Consider the following 21,377-nt stretch of genomic DNA (forward strand, 5'->3'; position numbering starts at 1 on the left):
CTGCATGTCCGCCCACAGAAAAATAAATAAATATTAAAATTACCAACACAGAATTATTGATCCACGATACATAACGGAGGCGGCAGACAAACTGTGTGCGCATGTCACAAAATGATTCCTACCGAAAGTCAGCACATGTAAACACCAGATCGGTTTAGATAACGTCTCATGTAAACAGTCCACCGAATCATTCAATCGGAATGATTTTAATCGGAATGACAAAAAAGTGCGCATGTAAACGTGGCTAATGACACCCAGTGGCTATTTGTTGTACAGCGCCTAAACAAAATCTCATGAGAACTTCAATTTTTGTGATATCAACTTCAAATTTGGAACACAAATTGGTGAGACATTTGGCTTTGATTTGATAGTAATTTTAGAGTACAAATTATTTTGTAACATATATTTTATATAAAATATGTAGTACAGTACATTTGATTTACATTAAATTTAAACTTTCATAATCTTTTCATACTTTTATTTTTTGAAGTTATTCCATTTGAGCTATAATCTGTCTTCTTTAAAATGAGACCAAACGTATGTCTATATTCCAAAGCATTCTTGAATTGCAACCATTTAAGTTTGGATAGTGCATCTTCATGTATATTTTCAAAAAGGGGGGTGACAAGTAATTTTGTATTTAATACACTTTAGTTATCCATAAAAAGTGCTGAGGTCCAACTAAAGATATACTTAAGTATATTTAATTGTGCTAAAGTGGAATTATTGCAAGTATACTTTAAAGTACACTTTAAATATCTTGCATTTAAATTATACAGTGATCATACTATCCTTAGTAATAGTGACATTAAACACGTTTTGGGCTTAATATTAAGAAATATACATAGTGCAATAAAGAAGAACTCCAAATAAAGTTGAATTATAATATTTATATCAGTATCATCTCAAACGATATGTCAGTAAATATGTTAATGGGTTTGTTTAGGCCTATTTTAAATACTTATTAGCATAGTTTTTTTGTACTTGGGCAGATTCCGCATCCATTGCCCATTGCCTCATTGTTTTCTCACATCACCCACCTAACTAGGAAAGTCTTAATAAACCCAAAGTTACCAAAACTCATTACGAGTTGTGCTGATGTTCATGTGCATTTTAACTAATAAATACATTCTTTCTGACATGACTTGAAAACACGGTAATTGCCAAAGCTACATCTTGACCTTGAGATATATATATATATATATACATTATAGAAAATAGATTGAAATCTTGCATTAAAAAAATTGGAAATTAATGACTGATAATAATATTTTCAATTTAATCCCCTTTAAACGCCATATATACAGAAGACTCCAGAAGTTTAAAAACATGACCATTGTACAATATATCTACAAGTTTATAGTCACAGTTTCACTCACTATACAATCAAGCAGAGCACAGGTTACAGACCAGAAACAGAATCAACAAGTGATTTTTTTTCTTTTTTTTCTCATCAGTTTCAATTCACCATTCACAAAAGTACATACTTCGAGAGATCTTTCTTCTATTTTGAGACATTAAATAAATTATGACTGTAAAGTACACTGATAAATTATCAACAGATTAGAGAATCTTTATTTCACCATTAGGGCTGTGTGTAAATGCTTATTTTTTTCTGCTAGCATTGCATGATTTCCTTCATCCTTCGTTTTCCGGACTGTGTGAAGTGTGTTTGGGATTTGGGAGTGCTGAAAACTACAGCACAGGCTCTCAATATTGGAACAGTTGATATGACCTAGACAAGCTTACACTGCAGTACGTCAAGTTATTATAAACCCTTTATCACAGTGTATGGCATGAGTTTACTTTCAATAGCGACTCAAACGGGAGAAAACCCAGTGAGAATGGCACTAAAATGGTTGGTGAACTGGCTGAGATCTGCCAATCAAAGCACGGCTGCCTTTTACAAGCTCTAAAGCTGAACATGAAAAATCCATCAGCAGCATCCAACGGTGCAATTCTTCATCGTGCACCCCTGCAAGAAGGGACGGAGTCAGAAGCGGAACAGTGATGCCTCAGGCTGGAATGGATTCAGTTTTGCACGATGTTGCGTGCCATATGGTTACATCACCATGGAATTGGATGCTAACGGGATATTTTGCAGGAGTCTTGTCACGCTGGCCAGGGCGATTTACGGCTCAGTCAAACAAAAAGGGGGGTTAAAATTGCACTTTTGCCCTTAATATTTACAATGTCTCCTTCATTTTACAGGGATGTTACACTCTACTTCTCTTTGGGGAGCAAAGTAGCATTGCAACACATTCTTAAAAAAAAAAAAAAGATGGAACATAAAAATAATTACAAGCATGTTTCTACAGAAAACATAAGCAGATGTAGAAGGGGGGGAAAGGAGATGGGAGGAAAAATAACAATAATATTTAATTACAACTTAATCCAGATAGAACAAACTGATAATAAAAGACGAGCTCCCTTAAGACTAGCCCTAGATGGATAAAAAATTCAGAGATGTACTTAATCATTCCGATTCATGTTTTTAACGTCATTATGAGAGCTGTATTTTTTGGCATGGCCCTTCTCGCCTAAGTGCTGTGCGCGAGATAATGCTATCCGGGTGCAGCGGTAACCTAGTAGCAGCGCGAACGGGGAATGTTGCCCACTCTCTTGGGTCAGAGCGTGTGGGATTACACACAAGGGTCCTTTTCATTAGATAATACATTCATTAATTGGCACGTTTGCATGAGGGGGAAATGAGAGCGGCCATTAACCTGCGGCGCCGTGAATAGAGGAAAAGCCTCTGAAAGCCTCCAAAGAGCTGCAGAATCGGCACGTCTCCATTAGTCCAGCACATTTTCATTCTTCAAAAAGAGGGTGGGGGTCACATTTATGAGAATAGCCATTCATCTACCCAACTTTACACACCGGGTCGTTGGATATAGGACTGCGATTCTGCTCTGAACCTGATGAACTTGACTCATCAAGGCACAGGTGAGGCGGCTACATCACGGGGGAAGCGAAGAGAGGAAAGTTGGAAGTCGGGCACGATGTGAAGAAAAGTGAGCACAGACTCTTGGTAATCTCGGTGCGTTCCATTCATTTGTCACGCGAGTATCTCTGGCGCAGTTCAGTCCTCATCTGGAACTGTGCCTCCAGTGTATGTATCAGACTGAGCACTGTTTTGTTCTCAAACGGAGTACATCGTTTTGTAACGGGCTCAGCGTGTGCTGTTTACTGTAACAGCCTTCCCCTCAACTGTCTTCACTTCCTTCCGGCTGTCTCATCCGGCACTCTTTGCTGTTTGATTAGCCGTTCGATCTCCGAACCCAGCGTCTGGAGATTTTCCTGTAGTGAGAGAAACAAATCAGACTGCTGTGAGGATTAATGCTATTATTTACATGAACGGCAGTTTATTCATATACAAGGAGAGCAAAACGAGGCACATCTGAGAGAAGCGAGCCTGTAAGCTTGGATAATCAGGCAATTTCAGGCTGCTTTGCTTCGAAACGGTCTGATTTCCTGCTCATCTCATGGTAAGACCGTAATCCTGCCATTGTGCTTTGAATGGAGTTCTACTTTCCCCTTGCGCCCTGTCCTCAAAACATACTTTATTAATTTCTCTGAACTCCCAGCTGATGTGCTCCCTCGTACAGGAAAGCTGCTGTCCCTGTTGTGACCTGGATGCGGATCTATAACCGAGAGCTGGTTACTGCCAGCATGGGAATTTGCCCACTTACTCAACAGTCGTACATCACCACCAAATTTGCTTTTCTTCTGATAGCCATCACCAGGAATCCAGTAACGCAGAAGCTTAGTTTTATAATCGTACTTACATCAGCGGATACCATTGCAGAACTCAACACTAACATCAATATACCAACATCTAGTTTGGCTTTATATGGTCACGCTATTGCAATTGCAGAAACAAATGGCTAAGGCTAATGTATGTGTCGAGTTTCATGCAGTTTGATGCACGCTAAGAGTCTCAAAAACACCCCACAGTTTGATGCGTTGTCATGGCAACATTATTTAAGCTATAAAGAATTACTTCGCAGGTCTACATCTGCCGTGTCTTGACTTTGTTCGAACAAACTTTGAGGTAAATCAGGTAAAAATAAGTGGGTGATTTCATAGCATTTTGAAAATGACAAACTTCCTGCTGCCAGTTGGTGGCGCCATGACTCCCGTTTCCTTTTTTCGCCATAAATTCGCTTCAACACCACGGCCAAACCATTCGAGGGATCAACAATCTGTCTGCAATTTAACATCCTCAATGTCTTGGCTTCATGACTTGCTGTTTGGAAGTTTTTCCATTTTCAGCATTTTAAGGGCCCCAAAACCCTGACAAAAAAATTAGAAGACTAAAGAATAATCCTAAGGAAAACGATAGGGCCTTTGCCCTTTCAGACATGTTGGGTTTTGTCAGATCAGTTTGAGTATTCCAGCCTGTTCCATTTCTCTTCACTCTTTAGCATATCAAACAACACAGAAACCTATAAATGCTTATATTTAAGCTTATATTTATGGGGAGTTGATAGAGTCCTGACGTTGTAAATTTATTTAGCCTGTTGTTAATATGCTGTTCTTAAAAATAAAAAGATGCAACAGCAGTAATGTTTTTATTATTATTATTATTATTCAGGCGGTTTAGAATGTTTTATGCTTTTCTAATTGGTTAGAATAATTTTGACATGCTTTATTCATTACCTTTTTGTTTACCATATCAAAGATTTTATTTAAACAAGACACTTTAGTGACAGTGCACTGTATTTTTGACTATTTATTGATGTAGAAGTGTGTTTTGTCTTGTATGTATGGAGGGAGTGAAATTGCAAAAATTACAGCATTTAAAAAGAGTTAAAGGTGGGGTAAGTGGTATTTCAAAACTGCTTTAAAAAAGTGTCTCGGGCCGAGTACCAAAACAAACTTATAGCCAATCAGCAGTTAGGGGCGTGTCTACGAATGACAGGGAGAAGAGATCGCTCAGTGCACGTCATTATTCAAAAGACGCGACACAGGACGGACATTAGCCGAGCGACGACAGCGAGAGAGTGATGGCAGATAAAAAAAACAAATGTGGAAGATGTCTGTGGAACAAAAGAAGGCTTACGATCAGGCAAGAATTAGGACCTGTGTAAATATCGGATCAGCTTTCCAGCGCTGGAGAGAACTCAAGGAACAGGTTGCTTTATTTCTTCTCGACAGGCGAGTAACATTGATTTTGTTTCGTTTCACAGAACTAATATATGCTGGCTTTTGCTTGAATATGCTCATGTGTCATGTTCGCTTGTTTGTCCATTTGCGATCATATCGTCGGTCACTTCAGCTTTGATAATAGCTTGATAAAAACGCCTCTCTGTCTGTTTCAAGCGTCAGCTCCCAAAGTGTGTGCAAAAAGTAAGATAATATACTCCTAATCAGTGTTGGGGGTAACGCATTACAAGTAACTCGAGTTACGTAATCAGATTACTTTTAGTAAAGTAACTAGTAAAGTAACGTATTACTTTTCAAATTTACAACAACATATCTAACGCAAGTTACTTTTTCCCATTTATTTGACTGACAACTCTCCTGTCCCCATGTTGAGAAAAATCGAGAGTAAGTGCAGAGGCGTTGTGTGTAAACATGATGGTTATTGTGGTTCTATACTAAATGTGGGCATTTATTCATCACACTTGCACAATAAAGATTCAGTACTCCTCAAAATGAATAAAACCAGTAAAATGCAAAATCAGAGTACTATGCAAACCTCCAATAATTAAATGTTAAATAAAACAAATATTTGTATGCATTTAATCTACCCTTATTGAAGTCTTACTGCTGACCTTTGATGATTCAGTTAAACCATGAGCAAAAATTACTAGATTTTTTGTTTTTATTAGTTAAGCTTTTTTCTCCTGAGTCCTATTCTTCCATTATCCAGAATGGCAGCACAGCAGAGCTGCGCCCTCTACTGTTCATGCGTGAATTTGCATTTTTACCTCAGCCTGGGTCTTATTTAAATTTTGGTATGAAAAATACCTTTACACCAAAATATAACTTTTTTGTTATAAAAATACAAAAACAAGCCCAGCCCAGGTGAGAAAAATTAATGTAAAAGTAACGTAATGCATTACTTTTCTTAAAAAGTAACTAAGTAGCTCAATTAGTTACTTTTTAAGGGAGTAACACAATTTTGTAATGCATTACTTTTCAAAGTAACTTTCCCCAACACTGCTCCTAATATATGCTTGTTTCCTTTGGTTCCTCTTTTCGTGATCGATATAACCCTCTAATCTTGTCAATTGTAATATGTCCGTTAGTTGGACTGTCGTGCTTGTGCTATCGAGTTGTTCATGCGTTTGTGTTTTTGGGATATAACGGATGACTTTTTCACTGAACATTCGACCTGAATTACCACAGTAACACACTTTGCTTTCACTTATTGATGACATCATACCCTCGGCCGGCTGGCACAGCAGATTCCGCCAGTCGTTGCCTGGGTTATGTATGTGCGGGGCGGAGCTATCAAAATAGGAGCGTGTGTGTTGGTGATTTGAAATCAACATCGGTTACCAGTTTGTTCAGTTCAGTGCTGTTGTTATAATTGTCAAAAACAGAAATAAAACAATAAATAAATAAATAAATATCGGTTCTATATATACACATGGGTGTCCGTCACCGCTGTGGATATTGGCTCATACCTTCAGCGTGATGTTTTTGAGCAGGGTGTCCTCTAGCACAGCCTGGAGTTTGCGGTTGATTTCCAGCGAGAGGTCGAGAGTGAGGCCGCTATCGGCAGGATGGGAGGAGTACAGCGATGCCATGATGCCTCCCCTCCGGCTCAAGTTAGCTTTGTTAAAGTCTGAGGCTTCTGAAGACAAAGCTCCCGTCTCTTCTCTGAGCACATAACTTTGGATAATCCTGCAGGAAACACAAAGTTTTAATTGCAACGTATACATACACACAGCAATTTTAACTGTCAATGAAACCTCAAGCCATAAAGGCCATTGTCACATCGTTATCCTCAGTGAGGAGGTAAAAGGTGGCGATACTAGCGAACCCGGGGACAGAGGAGAAAAACACGACAGTCTCCAAGACCCCATTACCTATATCTACATCATTAGCGTCTCTCTCTCTGTCCCTCCCTTTCACTCTGGATGATTAATGCGTTTCACTAATAACAGATTAGAAGGCTTTGCACAGCTAAAATCTCAGCCGTCTGTCTAATAAGATTTAATGTGACACTCATTTAATTGAAATGGCTTTTTATGTCATTGTCACTTTTGCAGGAGTACTTCTTGAAAAGAATTCCATTAGTAAATGAATATAATGGTCATCTACAAAGAGTACACAAAGGACAAGCTTCTTGATTTTGATGAAAGACTTAAAGGCTTTCTGGTTAAAGGCTTTTCATGAAATAAAGTCTAAAAAGATTGGTTTTCAATTAATCAAATTAAAATGCGAATAGCGGTATGGCCTTGCGTAAAAGACAGTGAGGGTAGACGTCATATGTAACTTGTATATAGCCTGAGTGAAAACAAAGTTCAGAGAGATAAAAGTACACAGAGTGCAGAAAAGAAATTATGACAGCATTAAACCAAATTTGGAATTGGGATATATATATATTTTACACACACACACACACTGATCAGGCATAACATGGCCCGTGTGGCCCGATCAAACAGACGAGCTACTGTAGCTCAAATTCCTCACAAAGTTAAGATAGATAGTTAAGATCAAGATAGTCTTGTCAGAATACACGCATCACAGTTTGTTGCGTATGGGGCTGCATAGCCCCAGACCAGTCATGGAAACGGTATTCCCTGGTGGCTGTGGCCTCTTTCAGCAGGATAATGCGCCCTTGCCACAAAGCAAAAATGGTTCAGGAATGGTTTGAGGAGCACAAGTTTGATTAGCCTCCAAACTCCACAGATCTCAATCCAATCGAGCATCTGTGGGATGTGCTAAACAAACAAGTCCGATCCATGGAGTCCCCACCTCGCAACTTACAGGACTTAAAGGATCTGCTGCGAAAATCTTGGTGCCAGATACCACAGCACACCTTCAGGGGTCTAGTGGAGTCCATTCCTCGACGGGCCAGGGCTGTTCTTGCAGCAAAAGAGGGACCAACACAATAGAGCCCTGGATTTCAGCCCAAGCCCAACGGGCCCAGACTTATTTACGTTCCTAAGGCCAGGTTTTGGGCCAATTTTCACGTCATACCTCACACGCGGGCCGGGCTTCGGCCTGTTTTAGGCTTCTCCTTTTTATATTTTAGACATCCATTAATTAAAAGAAACTATGAGATGTGCTGCACTGGTGGAAACAACACGAGACCATGCTACCGCGACTGTCAAGACTGGCTAGCACAGAGTTTAGAGTCCACGCCAGCAGCAGAGCAGCCAGCGCTCCTTCAGCGCAGCAGGAAGAGTAAGGGCCTTTTTACACCTGCTCACTTCATGCTTTTTCTATGATCAGATATCTATCCAATTGTGAAAAGACCATGAGTAATTGCCTTCCAAAATTCTTTCGAGACGGATTAAAATTCGATCACTCAAACACACCGATTCAGAAGGTGGTCTGGGACGCATTTCAGACGAAACTGGACAAGTGTAAATGCATCTGGTTGTTTAAACCACATATGTAAATTTTACTCCTGGCAAATTTTTTTAAAATAAACGTGTGAGAGCGTATATATGCTATATATGACACGTTGTAGTCGGATATGACGGTGCTTCTGCAACACGCATCGCCGCAATAAGTAAAGTAAGCCAACGCGCAAACTGCTGCAAGTGAAACTGAAAGTATGTCTAAGTCTCAGATTCTCAGAAAACTAATGAGACTAAATGATCTCACCAGTGCTTAGGTCGCGCTTTCTCCTATAGCGGCGTTTGATCATGAAATTAGTTGATGATAACTAAAATGCAGCTCATATCTGTTGCTTCCGCTGACGTAAACTCGGTTAAATGTGCATATAGCGCGGGAATTGAAGATCAGATTTATATTCATTTTGCGGAGAGATGTAAGGTAAGACAAACTGCATGTTTTTTATTTTCATTTTGTTTATTAGTTTAGATTGTAAAGCCCGTTTCGTTTGCGAGTGCCGTCGCGAGCATCAGCCTGCCTCAACTTGTCAGAAATGCCTTTTTACTGTGGTGGGGATAGTAAACATTTAAACTAACATTGTGATATACTTGAAGTGTTTTATATCTATGGATTTAATTATAGGCAAGACAAGTCAAGTGTTGATTTGAGACGCTAAATTGATCAAACATGTGGTTAACTCACTGTCGTTGCTTGGTAATTTTTTTTACTTTTTTCTGGTAATAGGGAGGATAAAAAAAAAGGGCCTGAGTCGGGCTAGGGCCTAGATTTGAGGCCCAGCAGGGCTCTACAACACAATATTAGGAAGGTGGTCATAATGTTATACCTGATTGGTGTGTGTGTGAGATATATATATATATTATATATAATGTTTTAATTAATGTTTTTTTTTTCCATTACCAAAATTTCAATCCTTAATTGATGTTCCAGGTAATATCTTTTATTTTTTAGTGAAACCCAGAAAGAGACATGAGGAAAAAAGAGAACTTTATACCCAATGTTTTAGAGATCTTAAAAAAGCTTAAGTTATAAAAACCACAATTCAGTTTTAAGTGCTTCAATTTAAACCACAGACGGAAATCATAAGTAATTATCATCTCCCTCACTATTGTTGTCCATTTATTATGCTGGAATAAAAAAGAAAAATGGAGAAGCCTGTGTGGTTTTCTTGGATGATGTTGTGACGTACATTTATCTTTCAGTCTCTGGGAGAGAGTTCTTTCTTCTGCGACCACTATTTAAAATCTATTTTCTCTGCAGTGACGCACGGCCCAAATAAAGGTAGAATTCGATTCTAATGGTTTCTTTAGACCACTGCTCGAGACAAAGACATTAGAGGACGTGAGGCTAAAGGTCTCTGCTTGAGAGCACAAAAAAAAGCAATTTAAGTGCTTTCTGAATTGATGAATTCACTCTCATTTCACTGTCTGAATCTAAAACGAACACACTAGGGCGTCTATCAAACAAACTTTTTTTTCTACCCTGATGACTCAATGTTTCAAAGTGGTTATTTATCAGTGACAGGAAAGAAACCAGGGCAAATTCACAGATGCTATGAAAAACAAAGTCTCTGTGATGTGCTGATGCTACAAAAAGGACAAACACACATATACGTACACAGACACACACAAAAGAAAGAAAAAATAAAAACAAACAACTTACCTCTCACTAATATGGGGTCCAGGTGGACCCCAGCTCCATAACGGTAGTATTTAAACGAAACAAAAGGAAATTAAAAAGTTGTCTCTAGCTAAACATTTTGCATGCACATACAGACGTGTAATTGCAATTCATTATAAACCTTTCTAGTGGTGATCCTACCACAGTTTGGTAGTAATCCACTGAGTTTTATTGGCTTTTATTATATAGGACAGTGGAAAACTGACAGTAAACATGAGGGAAAGAGAGAAAGAATTGGATCGGGACATGACCCAGGCTGGACAACAGCACAACAGCTGTACCACAGCTCTGAGACCCTTCTGAATTTTTGATTTGCAGTCCTGTTTGTTTGAAACAGATCACAGTTTTCGCTTAAGTGCAGTGGCATGACCTGATTCTCACAGTCTAGAGGCTAAAAGAGCGAAAGATAGACAGCAGGAACACCAGGAGAGTGTAGAAAAAACAGACATGAACCATAGGACGAAATAAAGAGTCAGGCTTTGGCAGTCTGTTCGTTTTCTTTTGAGAAATCAAAAGACAAAATGTGAATCTTTATGTTTATTTTATGAGGATTGTGAATTTCTAGCACTACAACTGAACCATGAGTAAAGATGAGAGCTCATATCAAATCAAAGCTCATATCTAAGATAAATCTAGACAGCATATTCCCGTTTCAATCAAGATGCAAAAGTGTTGATCAAAAGATAAATATGGGTCAAAAAATTCCCAAATCATTTACCAGCCTTTCGGGTCAGATTGCATTTCACACAATAAAATCTCAAACTACATAATTACATTTCTTGAGAAAGCAGCTTGCCTGTGCAAAACTCGCCGCCACAATGTTGGCGTTCACCTGACAATATTTCCATGATTTTCAATGTCCCGCTGATATTCTGGTCCTTTGACACTGCTGCAGTCCCCAGGGACACCATGTCAATTCGAGAGGTTCAGAGTCTGAACATTCAATCATTTTTTCCTACATATTTCATCATCCATTGGGCAATGATCTCAAAAAGTAATAGCATACCTCCCCACATCAAGCCATATGATTTGTTCATGCTAAAGTTTAATCCTTAAGGTTAGAGGTTTCGCTTGTTGAAATGTAGCAAGCACTATTAAATACAGTAATAATTTATGCACCAATCCATGAATGAATCGCATGCAAAACCAACGGCACTTGGTATCAATTCCAGAACATCAGCAATTTCCTCTAACCGCCCTTGACGAGAGGCGCAGTGAGAACACTTAGCTTTATCTCCTTTGAGAAATATGGTAATCCTCAGCTACGTGTCGTCACGCTGTTAAATCAAGGTGATGTTATTAAATCAATTGCGGTTTTATGATATAATCAATTTCCACTGAGCCTTGAATGATATACCGGCCTGATCTAACCTTCCTGTATGTCAAAGAATCACTCGAACAGCAACAGTCGATAAACACTGGGAAACATTCCACCGCTTGGTGAATTTGGACTTGTTGAGGAAGCTCAGCTGCACGTAATGGCTAAAGATCAGCTAAGGAGGCTAAATTAAGCCTGACCTCAATAGGATGCGTCTTTGATTAGAACTAATGAATGTGGATTAGTGCAGGTGGATCGACTCGAGGCCTATCATTATTCAAAAGTGATGGGAAAGGGACTGAGATGGCATTTCTGTCCAGAGCGGTGGCGGCAACCCAACTCTCAGTATTCTGCGGCATGTTCAATTATTTATCCCATTCAAAGACTGATCACGAAAACAAAGCATTCTCGTTCTCCGAGACCATTTACTTAAAGATGTTTATGTTCTGTGGTGGAAATGTGCACCGTAGGCCTGATTCCTCATGTATGGAGGTGCGTATGAATATGTATCAGGCATCATTAGCAACCTCGGTGACGCAAGAACCGACAGCTATAAATATCACTGCCAAGACCTCTCAGTCAGAAGCATAGGTTTGCTCAGTGTGTGTGTGAATGAAAAAGATGAATGTCTGCCAGATACCCTTTTGCAATGAAAGTCAGACATACAAGATACAAGCCTAGTTCAGGAAGCTGTAGACAAATAAACAAAGGGAAAAAACTCAACAAAACAAAAATAGGCAGAAAAACAAGAGAAAGAGAGGATGCAAGAGAGGGACAATGACCAGCAAAATTCGACCAGACGGAAAGGAGGGCCGGCAATGAGAAATTCTCTACACCGAATGCTCAGAGCTATCCTATACTGGCATCGAAAAATATTTGGACACTTAAAACTGCCTGAATATGTGTTTAGATATTAAACACACTACATGGCCAAACTTATGCTCTAATTAACAGGTTTTTTTTGTGAGGACAAGTTTGTGCGATACTAATTTAAAATAATTGCCATGTGGTTTTGATATTTTATTAATATTTTATTAGACATTTTTCATTGTGGCTTAAGTGTCCCAATGTTTTTTGGAGCCATTGTATCCTTCTAAATGATTCATTTTTCTATTAAACTCATGGCTTCTCTTTCCTGTCCTTCATGACAACTTTGTATATACAAATCTCCAGGCTCATTTGTAAATGTCAAATTAAACTTTGGGAGCCAAGGAGTTTTTCATCTTCAACTCTGTCTTTTTCGCTCTCACTCACTTTGTCTTTTTCCTGATCTCCTCCACCAGCTGTTTGATGTGGTCCTCCATGAATTCAATCTTTTCGTTCTTACGAGCATGCGCTTTCTGCAGCCGCACGATGCGCTCCACCAGCACAGCTTTGTCCACCTCGGGGAAGCTGTCCACCACTACCACAGACGAACCGGACTGATTCTCCGGAGAGCGATCATCCATACTGCTGCCCCGTGCGTTTAGAGAGCCTGAAAGTAAGAGATTCAAACCATTGTGCAGTTACAGTCACACTGTAAGGCCACACTATATAACAAACAACACAGGAAGCAAACTTAGAAATAAGATTAGAGGAATACTCTGGGTTTTATACAAGTTAAGCTATATCCGCAAATGCTGCTGATAATGTCGATAACCAAAAATAAATTGACTCACTCCTCAGTCTTAAAAAAAAAAAGTCAAAAATTGCAGGTTACAGTAACACACTTACAAGAAAGTAAACCAGGTCAGCGTTCCAGAGGGTTTAAAAGCATAAATGTGAAGATCAGTGTTGTGTTCAAGCATTTACATTATTTATTTAGTAAAACTACAGTTGTTTTTCAACTTTACACTTGTCTAAAGTGGGACTATTTCTTTATGTTGAAAGATTGGATATAACTTTACATATCCACTGTAAGTGTGTTACTGTTTTTTTTTTTTTAGATTTTTGGCTTCTCTTTCATCAAATGAGGTTGATGTGACTTAATCTGTACTGAACCAGAAACATTACACAGAATACACACACACACACGTCTGGTTTACTATCTTTGTGGGGACTCTCCATAGACACAATGGTTTTTATACTGTACAAACATATACACTAACCATACCCCTAAACCTACCCATCACAGAAAACCTTCTGCATTTTTACATTTTCAACAAAACTCATTCTGTACGATTGTTTTTCCCATGGGGACCTCAATTTAGGTCCCCACAGTAACACGAGTCCCCATGAGTCTGTGTGCATTCAGTTCAAAGTCCCCACCGGGATAGAAAAACATGTACACACATATAAACATACACACACACTTGTTATGTTGTTGCAAAGTCTCTTATGCTCACCAAAGCTACATTTATTTGACCATAAATACAGTAAAAACAATATTGAGAAATATTACAAATTAAAATAACTTTTCTCTTTTAATATCCACCTTTTTCCTGAGTAAACGATGAGTGCTGCCATGAGGAATTCCAACTTCCGTTTAGATGCTGTCCTGTTCCGGTCTCCATAGGAACACAATGTCAAAACGGGGTAAAAAAGAGCGTCTGAATGAACTAAACAGAAACTTTTTGAACATTACTAAAAAAAATAAAAATGTGCGTTGAGCTGTGCTGTTGTTTGCTGTACATGGAACAGCAATAAACTGAAGAAATTCTTGGAAAGTATGTGTTTTGAGCATCAGCGAATCTGAAGAGAATGCCCGTGCACAGCACCGTATGGCTGCCTTGCATTTTATGCTCGACTGGCAAGAGAAAACGTGCATGGCTCGCGGCACTTAAGCTACAATACTCCCCAAAGAGGGTATGTGTGCACTCTAATCATTTTGAGGACAAAATCCCTCAAATTTCATCCCGATCGGGAGCTGCATGTAGGATATGAGCGCTCGTGTTTTCAGTGCAGGCAGCACCTAACTTCGGACAGCTTTGTAACATCTACGCACACATTGAACTTTGACGAGTTAAGCGCTGACAAAAGACAGTCATTGCAACACTGTAAAGTGATGGTTTAAAAAGCACATGGCTCCACAGTGCCATTTTCATAGGTTAACATTACATTATCAGCTCGGAAAATAGGCTAATTTGACTAGAAACACCGGAGACCGGAAATGTAAAGAGTCGGGGCGAGACTTACACGTTCAGAAAAAGGTGGATACATGTACCTTCATAACAACATATCTATTCATAATTAGCTCTTTCAAGAATATAATACATTGAAAGACCCTATTTCATGTGTTGATTATGCGTTTTAATGGATTATGCTCTTTAAAGGTGCAGACATGAATAGGTAAGCATTATAATGTATAATAACTGCTTTAGGGCTGTCCCCAAATATAGATTTTTCTAGTCGACTAGTCGTTCATTTAAGCCATTAGTCGACTAATCACACTTTATATTATTTTAGTTACTTAAATATATACTGAGGAGAATACCAAACCATAATGAGACTTTAATATATATAGGTGTAATACGCCTAGTCTACGCTTAAGCACACCAATAAAGCGTGCAGCAAAGCACCGGCAAATTATTAATGTGTCGGGAACAAAGGAGACATTTTAATTATTTATTAATAAACAAGTGTTTAGTCAGTGCGGCTGCAAAGATGAAGTTGACGATGCGGACTCGTCATCTCCGCAACCTTTCATACGGATTACATAATCAGAGAGCATTTCTTTTCGGTTTTAATTGGTTGGTTTAAAAGTAGACATTCCAGGCTTTCTATAGATATATTTCTGTCTGTGAGGCGAGTAGCATACATTGAGTCAGGGCCGTAACCACCATAGACATTGAGGGAGACAAGTCTTCGTTTCTGCATACAACGGAGGAAATCCTGGTGCTGTTTTGAATGTTTTGAACATTTTATGAGCTCTTTGTGAGTTCTCAGTTGGTAAAAATAAAAACATATGTACACGCATAAAATTATCGCGTTTAATCCAGCACAAAGCATTGTTTTGAATGTTCGAAGCAAGCTCCGTTGCGAAATATACGTCATAAAAGCCGACCAATCAGGTTGTGACCGTATCTCTATGCCTTTGGTTCGGTAACTTTAGGTTCGCTGTTAAAAATGCCAGTGTGAACGCTAAGCGGACCAGGACTATATGTTTTGTTTTTGTTTTTTGGTCCGGACCAAACGAACCAAACAAACAACAAGTGTGAACGCACCCTTAGTCTGGTTTACCTCAGTGGTCTAACAGCAATGTCAAAATGATTGAGATGGCCAATCAAATCAAAGTAGGCGGGGTTTACATTCTCTTTTGGCTCGTGCAGACGAGCGTGTGCACACTTAATGCCGTTACGGAGAGATACTCTATTCTTTCCGGTGAAATCACAAAACAAAATGCACACAAATGTGTCCATGCTCTTAATATACAAATCAATGATGAACATGTTTGATTTTAATGAAGAAAAAATAAATAAAAAATACATGAGGGCGGATTAGAACCCAGAAGCTTTGACACGGTTTAAAAAAATTCTACCACCAGACCACTAGGGAATTTGAATGTCAACAGCACTAATTCACTAATGCGAAGAATGGACTAATAATATATTTGACGCAAATATTGTTTGTTTATAGTCCCAAAAGGATTATTTCCCAACTAGAATTAGACCTAGAATTTTGTTCACGGTTCGATTTCTTTATGCTTTATAAAAATATTTTAAAAAATTGCCCCCCACAATGTTTTTTTTGCTATTGTGAGTTTACACAAATAAAAGTAGACCCTTTCGAATGATGTATTACTGAATCTGTATGACCAAAAATGACGGAGTATTTTTTGAGTAGTGTTGTTTCCGCTGTTGTCAGGAAAAAATGTAAAGTGATCACGCCAGTGCCTCCATTTCGTGCAGTAAAGCGCTATACTTTAGCATCCTTCCACACTCCCCACAAACACATGGATATGCGTCTACTAATAATGCACATTTATCTAGGTTAACATTAGAGCGAGCGGCCATTTAAAGATGCTACTTACGTGTTTCAAATGATAAGCCATATTTGAGGTTGATGGATGATAGGCGAACATTTGGATTTCCTGCCCAGTAATTAGCACAAGAACCCGGCATTAATGATCTGTCCCTTACGGATTGCGTGACTTCCTTTTTTTTCTGTGACTAACTAACTACTAAAATTTTGTCGACTAAATGTTATGGGCAGCCCTACTCTGCTTACAATTATTTATGAAATTAGGAAGGTTAAATTTTTTTTAATTAGGAAGTTTACTTCGCCACTTCCTTTTTTTTCTGTGACTAACTGACTAATACAATTTTGTCGACTAAATGTTACGGGCAGCCCTACTCTGCTGACAATTATTTATGAAAATATATAGGGGATAAAGTCTATTGTAATTAAGAAAGAGCCCCGTGAGCAAGAGGCCTAAAAATCAGCAAGGGTGAACTGTTGTATAAGGCATTATAGATACTTTTATAATGCATTATATTTTGGCCACTGGTAAAGTGTTACCAAAATAGGGCATATAGGGAAGAAAAGATAAAAATGACTGAGTGTGTGTCTAATGAAGTGTTAAATGGATGTACCTGAGGAACTGGAGCGACTGCCCATACTGCTCCCCTCTCGATCGCATCCTCCATTCTCCACCTGCTCCAGCTTCTTACGAGCTACACAAGGGCACAAACACACAATGAGTTCTCTCTTTCTCTTACAGTGATGAACGCACACACTCCTGGCAGAAACAGACACCTCAGTATCAGTAATGAGCCGATGACTGAGTGCCTGTACTGCTCAGTGCCTAATTCAAGCGCTACACCTGCTGAGGGGGGTTATGACTTACTATAAAACTCCCACCCACCGGGCACATCTGTAGCGCCCATCAAACATGCAGAATTAAGGTTCACATTTAACATGCAGACCTTGAGAAAGCTTTTGAAGATCACAGGGACCCAAATGGGAGAAGGAAAAAATAGATTTGTTTAAAAATACCGTCACATACTGTATGCCTCCTCTGACACAAAAAGAGTCCCAAGGTGCACATTCTTCTCCCTTTCTCTCCCCTCCTAGTCTCTCCTCTCAAAGTCGAAGAGATGCTATGAAATGGTCTTGTGCCCTAACCTAGCCTCTCCCGCGGATTCAGGCAGGCACAGATACATAAACTCAATCTGTCTACAATGAATGTCAGTCTGCCCCACCGAGAGCGTCAATATGGCTTGATAATTACTAGCAGTGCCTGTGGGCTCCTGGGAGCATAGAGAAGTAACTCACTATTAAAATAACAAATCGAATTCTAGTTAATACATCTACACACAGAGGAGAAAAACAATATGAGATTGGAACGATATAGCCTCTTTTCAGAACTGTGTTATGATTCGTTACTTTTTTTTTCTCCTTTTCGTTTTGTATTAAAAACATTGGCATCAGTGATTCTTAACTGGGGGGTGGGGTCATATCATAGCCCAAAAATGGGTCGCAGGGTTGTTCTGATAGGATAGACAGTAAGGGAAAAAACTGTGCAAATGTACAATTGTGCAAATTTAGGATAGAAAAATAAATAATCTTTTAAAAGGGAGGGGAATGCTTCCCATATTGACGTCAAAGGCCACACGTCCAATTCTATGGTATTTTGGCAAGAATTGCTTGGTAGAAGCGAGCCAAATTAAGAAGATGCCAGCATGGACCTGTTGTGTGACATGTCCTCATCCTCAAAAGCATGAACAAAACTATGCAACAGACCAAGACTACATTAAATACTGGTGTATGTGTAAAATGTTTATGCATTTATAAAATTTAAAATGTTCCAGTCATTTTAATAATTTAGCATATTGTTGTATTCATGCAGTTCATTCTGATATGAACAAATTACAGTTTTTTTTAAGGTGATTTTTGTACAATAAAGAATTTTAAAGGTTTTGGTGCTTTACATCTTTATTCATAGTTTTCACCTGACGTCACATGTCCTTATAGGAACCCCCACTTGGATGGCAAAACAAGGCTTTCCTCTATTGCTCGCCAGTTATTTTTTACCAGGTTTGTACTAACCTGAGAAAATTCAGTTTACACCTTATTGATGATGCATACTATGCAAGCAGATGAACCCAGAATATAAAGTTATATGTTTCCCATTAAGCTTTTTCCCATAGAAAACCATTATAAAGAAAACGCTTTCAAAGGTGCAGTGTGTAAATTTTAGCTGCATCTAGCGGTGAGGTTGTGAATTGCAATAACCCAACGCTCACCCCTCCCTTTCGAAGCACATAGAGAAGCTAGGGGGCCGACACAGGACAAAAATGTTGTCGGCGGAGAGAGTAGAGAGTGACTAGCGCTCTTTAGAGAAGTTTGTCCATTTAGGGCTACTGTAGAAACATGCAAAATGGTGACTTCACTGTAAGGGGACCCGCGGTGTATGTAGATAGAAATTACTCATTCTAAGCTAATAACAACATAACGTTAGATTATGTAAGGTCTTTATACCCCACTGAAAACAAATGTATATTATATTGCATTTCTGTCAATAGATCCTCATGAATACTACACACAAAGTTTTAAATATGGATTTTTTTTTTTACACAAACACATCGATTCGCTTCAGAAGGCCTTTATTAACACCCCAGAGCCGGTTGGAGCATGTTATTCAACGGACAGGTGCATTTTTTATGGACTTCAAAAACAGAGCAACAGTCCCTGCCATTATAATGCTTGGATTAGCCGGAACTTTTTTAATATAACACCGATTGTATTCGTCTGAAAGAAGAATGTCATATACACATAGGATGACTTGAGGGTGAGTAAATCATGGGCTTTTCATTTTTGGGTGAAATATCACTTTAAGGGTTTCATTTTTGGTTCATCCAAAAATGAAAATTATGTCATTATTTACTCACTCTCAAGTTGTTCCAAACGTGTATTCATTTCTTTGTTCTGCTGTAACCAAAGTTGATGGACCCCATTGACTTCCGTACTATTTCTTTTGTCCATACTATGGAAGTCAATGGGGCCCATCATCTGTTTGGTTACCCATAATATTCAATGCATCTTCTTTTGTGTTCAGCAGAAGAAAGAAATTCATACAGGTTTGGAACAACATGAGGGTGAGTAAATGATGACAGAATGTTAATTTTTGGGTGAACGAACCCTTTAACCAAATAGCTCATTGGGGTCATATTCTGGGTTGATCTGCTTGCCTGTACACAGTGTGCAACATCAATAAGTTATACACTGAATTTAATCTTTTAATATAATTTTTCTAGTATATTAAGTGACTTTAAGTCATTTTCACGTTAAGCATTATAGTGATGTTTAGTGATTGAAATACCCATGCTGTACAGCCTGTGAATGTTTTGCCCTCCAAGCCTCTGTGCCAGTCACTTGACTGAAATCTATGAATTGACCATGAAACGCTTGTTTTGTAAAAGCGTTTGAGGAATTTGTCACTATTTCTGGCCTCTAAGAAATAAATCAATACCTGAAAAAAAATGTAAATTAAAAAAAAGGATTTATTTGAGCTGCTAACCCTGTGTGAGTTGTTTGGTGAGGTCTTTAATGTTGGCCGCCTGTTTTCTCTTCTGAGTGACCAGTTCGTCTCGCAATTCCTCCACACGTGTCTTTAGTTGTGACATCTCCGTCTGCAGCGAAGATCTTTCCGTCTGCAGTGCCAAAACTTCCTCCCGCCTCTGTTGCTCCTCTCTCTTCAACCTTCCCGTCTGAGAACATAGGCAAACTGAATAATGTCTCAAAATCTAAATGAATAAAGATTTTGTGTGTGTGTCTTTTAAGGACTGATATCAAACTAGTTCACAGTGTTGGGACGTAACTAATCAAAAGTAGCAGTAAGGTGACTATCTTGGCTATTTTTAATAATAGTGTAGGTTTATATAGTGTAACAAAACAAACAAGCTATTTATTCCAACAATTTGTTTTGCTGATTTGTTTTATTGGAATGGTTCGTTCTAATATATGAGATCATTAAGGTTTAATTGGTGCCATCACTCAGTAATGTTCCTGTGCAGCCATGTACAGCACCTTTTGCGTAGCTAATAAGGATTTAATTAAATGTTGTTTAAAGATGTTTTCACTTTAGATATAAAATATTTGCATATTTATTATACATTGCATTTAGTTTAAATTTGTGCTCAAGTTTTATGCTTTACCCCAATTAAAGATGCAGTAAGCAATTTCCGAGAAACACTGTTGATATTTGAAATGAACTCAAACAAACACACAACTCCCTTCATTGCTCTGCCCCCAAAATGCATTAACATGCAATGGCAAGAGTGGATTTCTCTTTATAATAGCTGAAAATAAAGTGAAGATGGCGAACGAATGCCAAGGAAGAAGAAAAAATTAACATACAGTACACAAGAGTATATACAAGCAAGAGTTGGTTGTTAGTTAGTTTGTCACCAGCTCCAGACAAACAATGACTATAGCTAACATTACAACAACAGCATATCTTGGTTTTGTCTCACATATGGCGCAGAAACAACGCAACCTCTGCATCTGTTTTCAGGCCTTCCCGTTTAGGTCTCTCCAGTGCTGGAAAGCTTTTCTAATATTAACCCTGGTCCTAAAGCGCTTGCCTGATCATAACCCTTCTTTCTCCAGTGATACTCCTCTGACCTTTTCTCTTTTGTAATGTCTCCAAGCCATCTCTCTTTCTACAGTCTTTCTTCAAATCATGATTGCATACGCCACCTACTGTTGATTGGTTACAAGTGTGTTGTGGTTCTCAGTCCGATCCACTTTCAAAAGCGTTTTGTCAGAAATTACTTACTGCACCTTTAAGATCCTTAAAGGTCCCATGGCATGAAATTTTCATTTTATGAGGTATTTCAACATTAATATGAGTTCCCCTAGCCTGAATATTGTCCCCAAGTGGATAGAAATGTTGATCGGTGTAAAACCGAGTTCTGGC

The 21,377-nt window shown here is 38.7% G+C and overlaps 1 protein-coding gene across 2 annotated transcripts in view; it reads right to left on the reverse strand.

Moving 5' to 3' along the window:
- Positions 1 to 1,255: 1,255 nt before the first annotated feature.
- ccdc186 (coiled-coil domain-containing protein 186) overlaps positions 1,256 to 21,377 on the reverse strand; it is a 36,340-nt gene continuing 16,218 nt past the window's right edge. The window contains exons 12-17 of one of the 2 annotated variants that reach the window (XM_079845998.1): positions 19,977 to 20,166; positions 17,050 to 17,130; positions 13,953 to 14,015; positions 12,794 to 13,013; positions 6,639 to 6,858; positions 1,256 to 3,300 (exon numbers count right to left, since the gene is read on the reverse strand). In XM_079845998.1, the coding sequence (XP_079702124.1) occupies positions 3,217 to 3,300; positions 6,639 to 6,858; positions 12,794 to 13,013; positions 13,953 to 14,015; positions 17,050 to 17,130; positions 19,977 to 20,166 (858 nt within the window). In that variant the 3' untranslated portion in view covers positions 1,256 to 3,216. The remainder of the gene's footprint in view (positions 3,301 to 6,638; positions 6,859 to 12,793; positions 13,014 to 13,952; positions 14,016 to 17,049; positions 17,131 to 19,976; positions 20,167 to 21,377) is intronic. The other variant, XM_079845999.1, reaches the window with a different exon arrangement.

This window comes from Gobio gobio (genome assembly GCF_949357685.1).
Source record: "Gobio gobio genome assembly, chromosome: 20".
NCBI classification, from domain to species: domain Eukaryota; kingdom Metazoa; phylum Chordata; class Actinopteri; order Cypriniformes; family Gobionidae; genus Gobio; species Gobio gobio.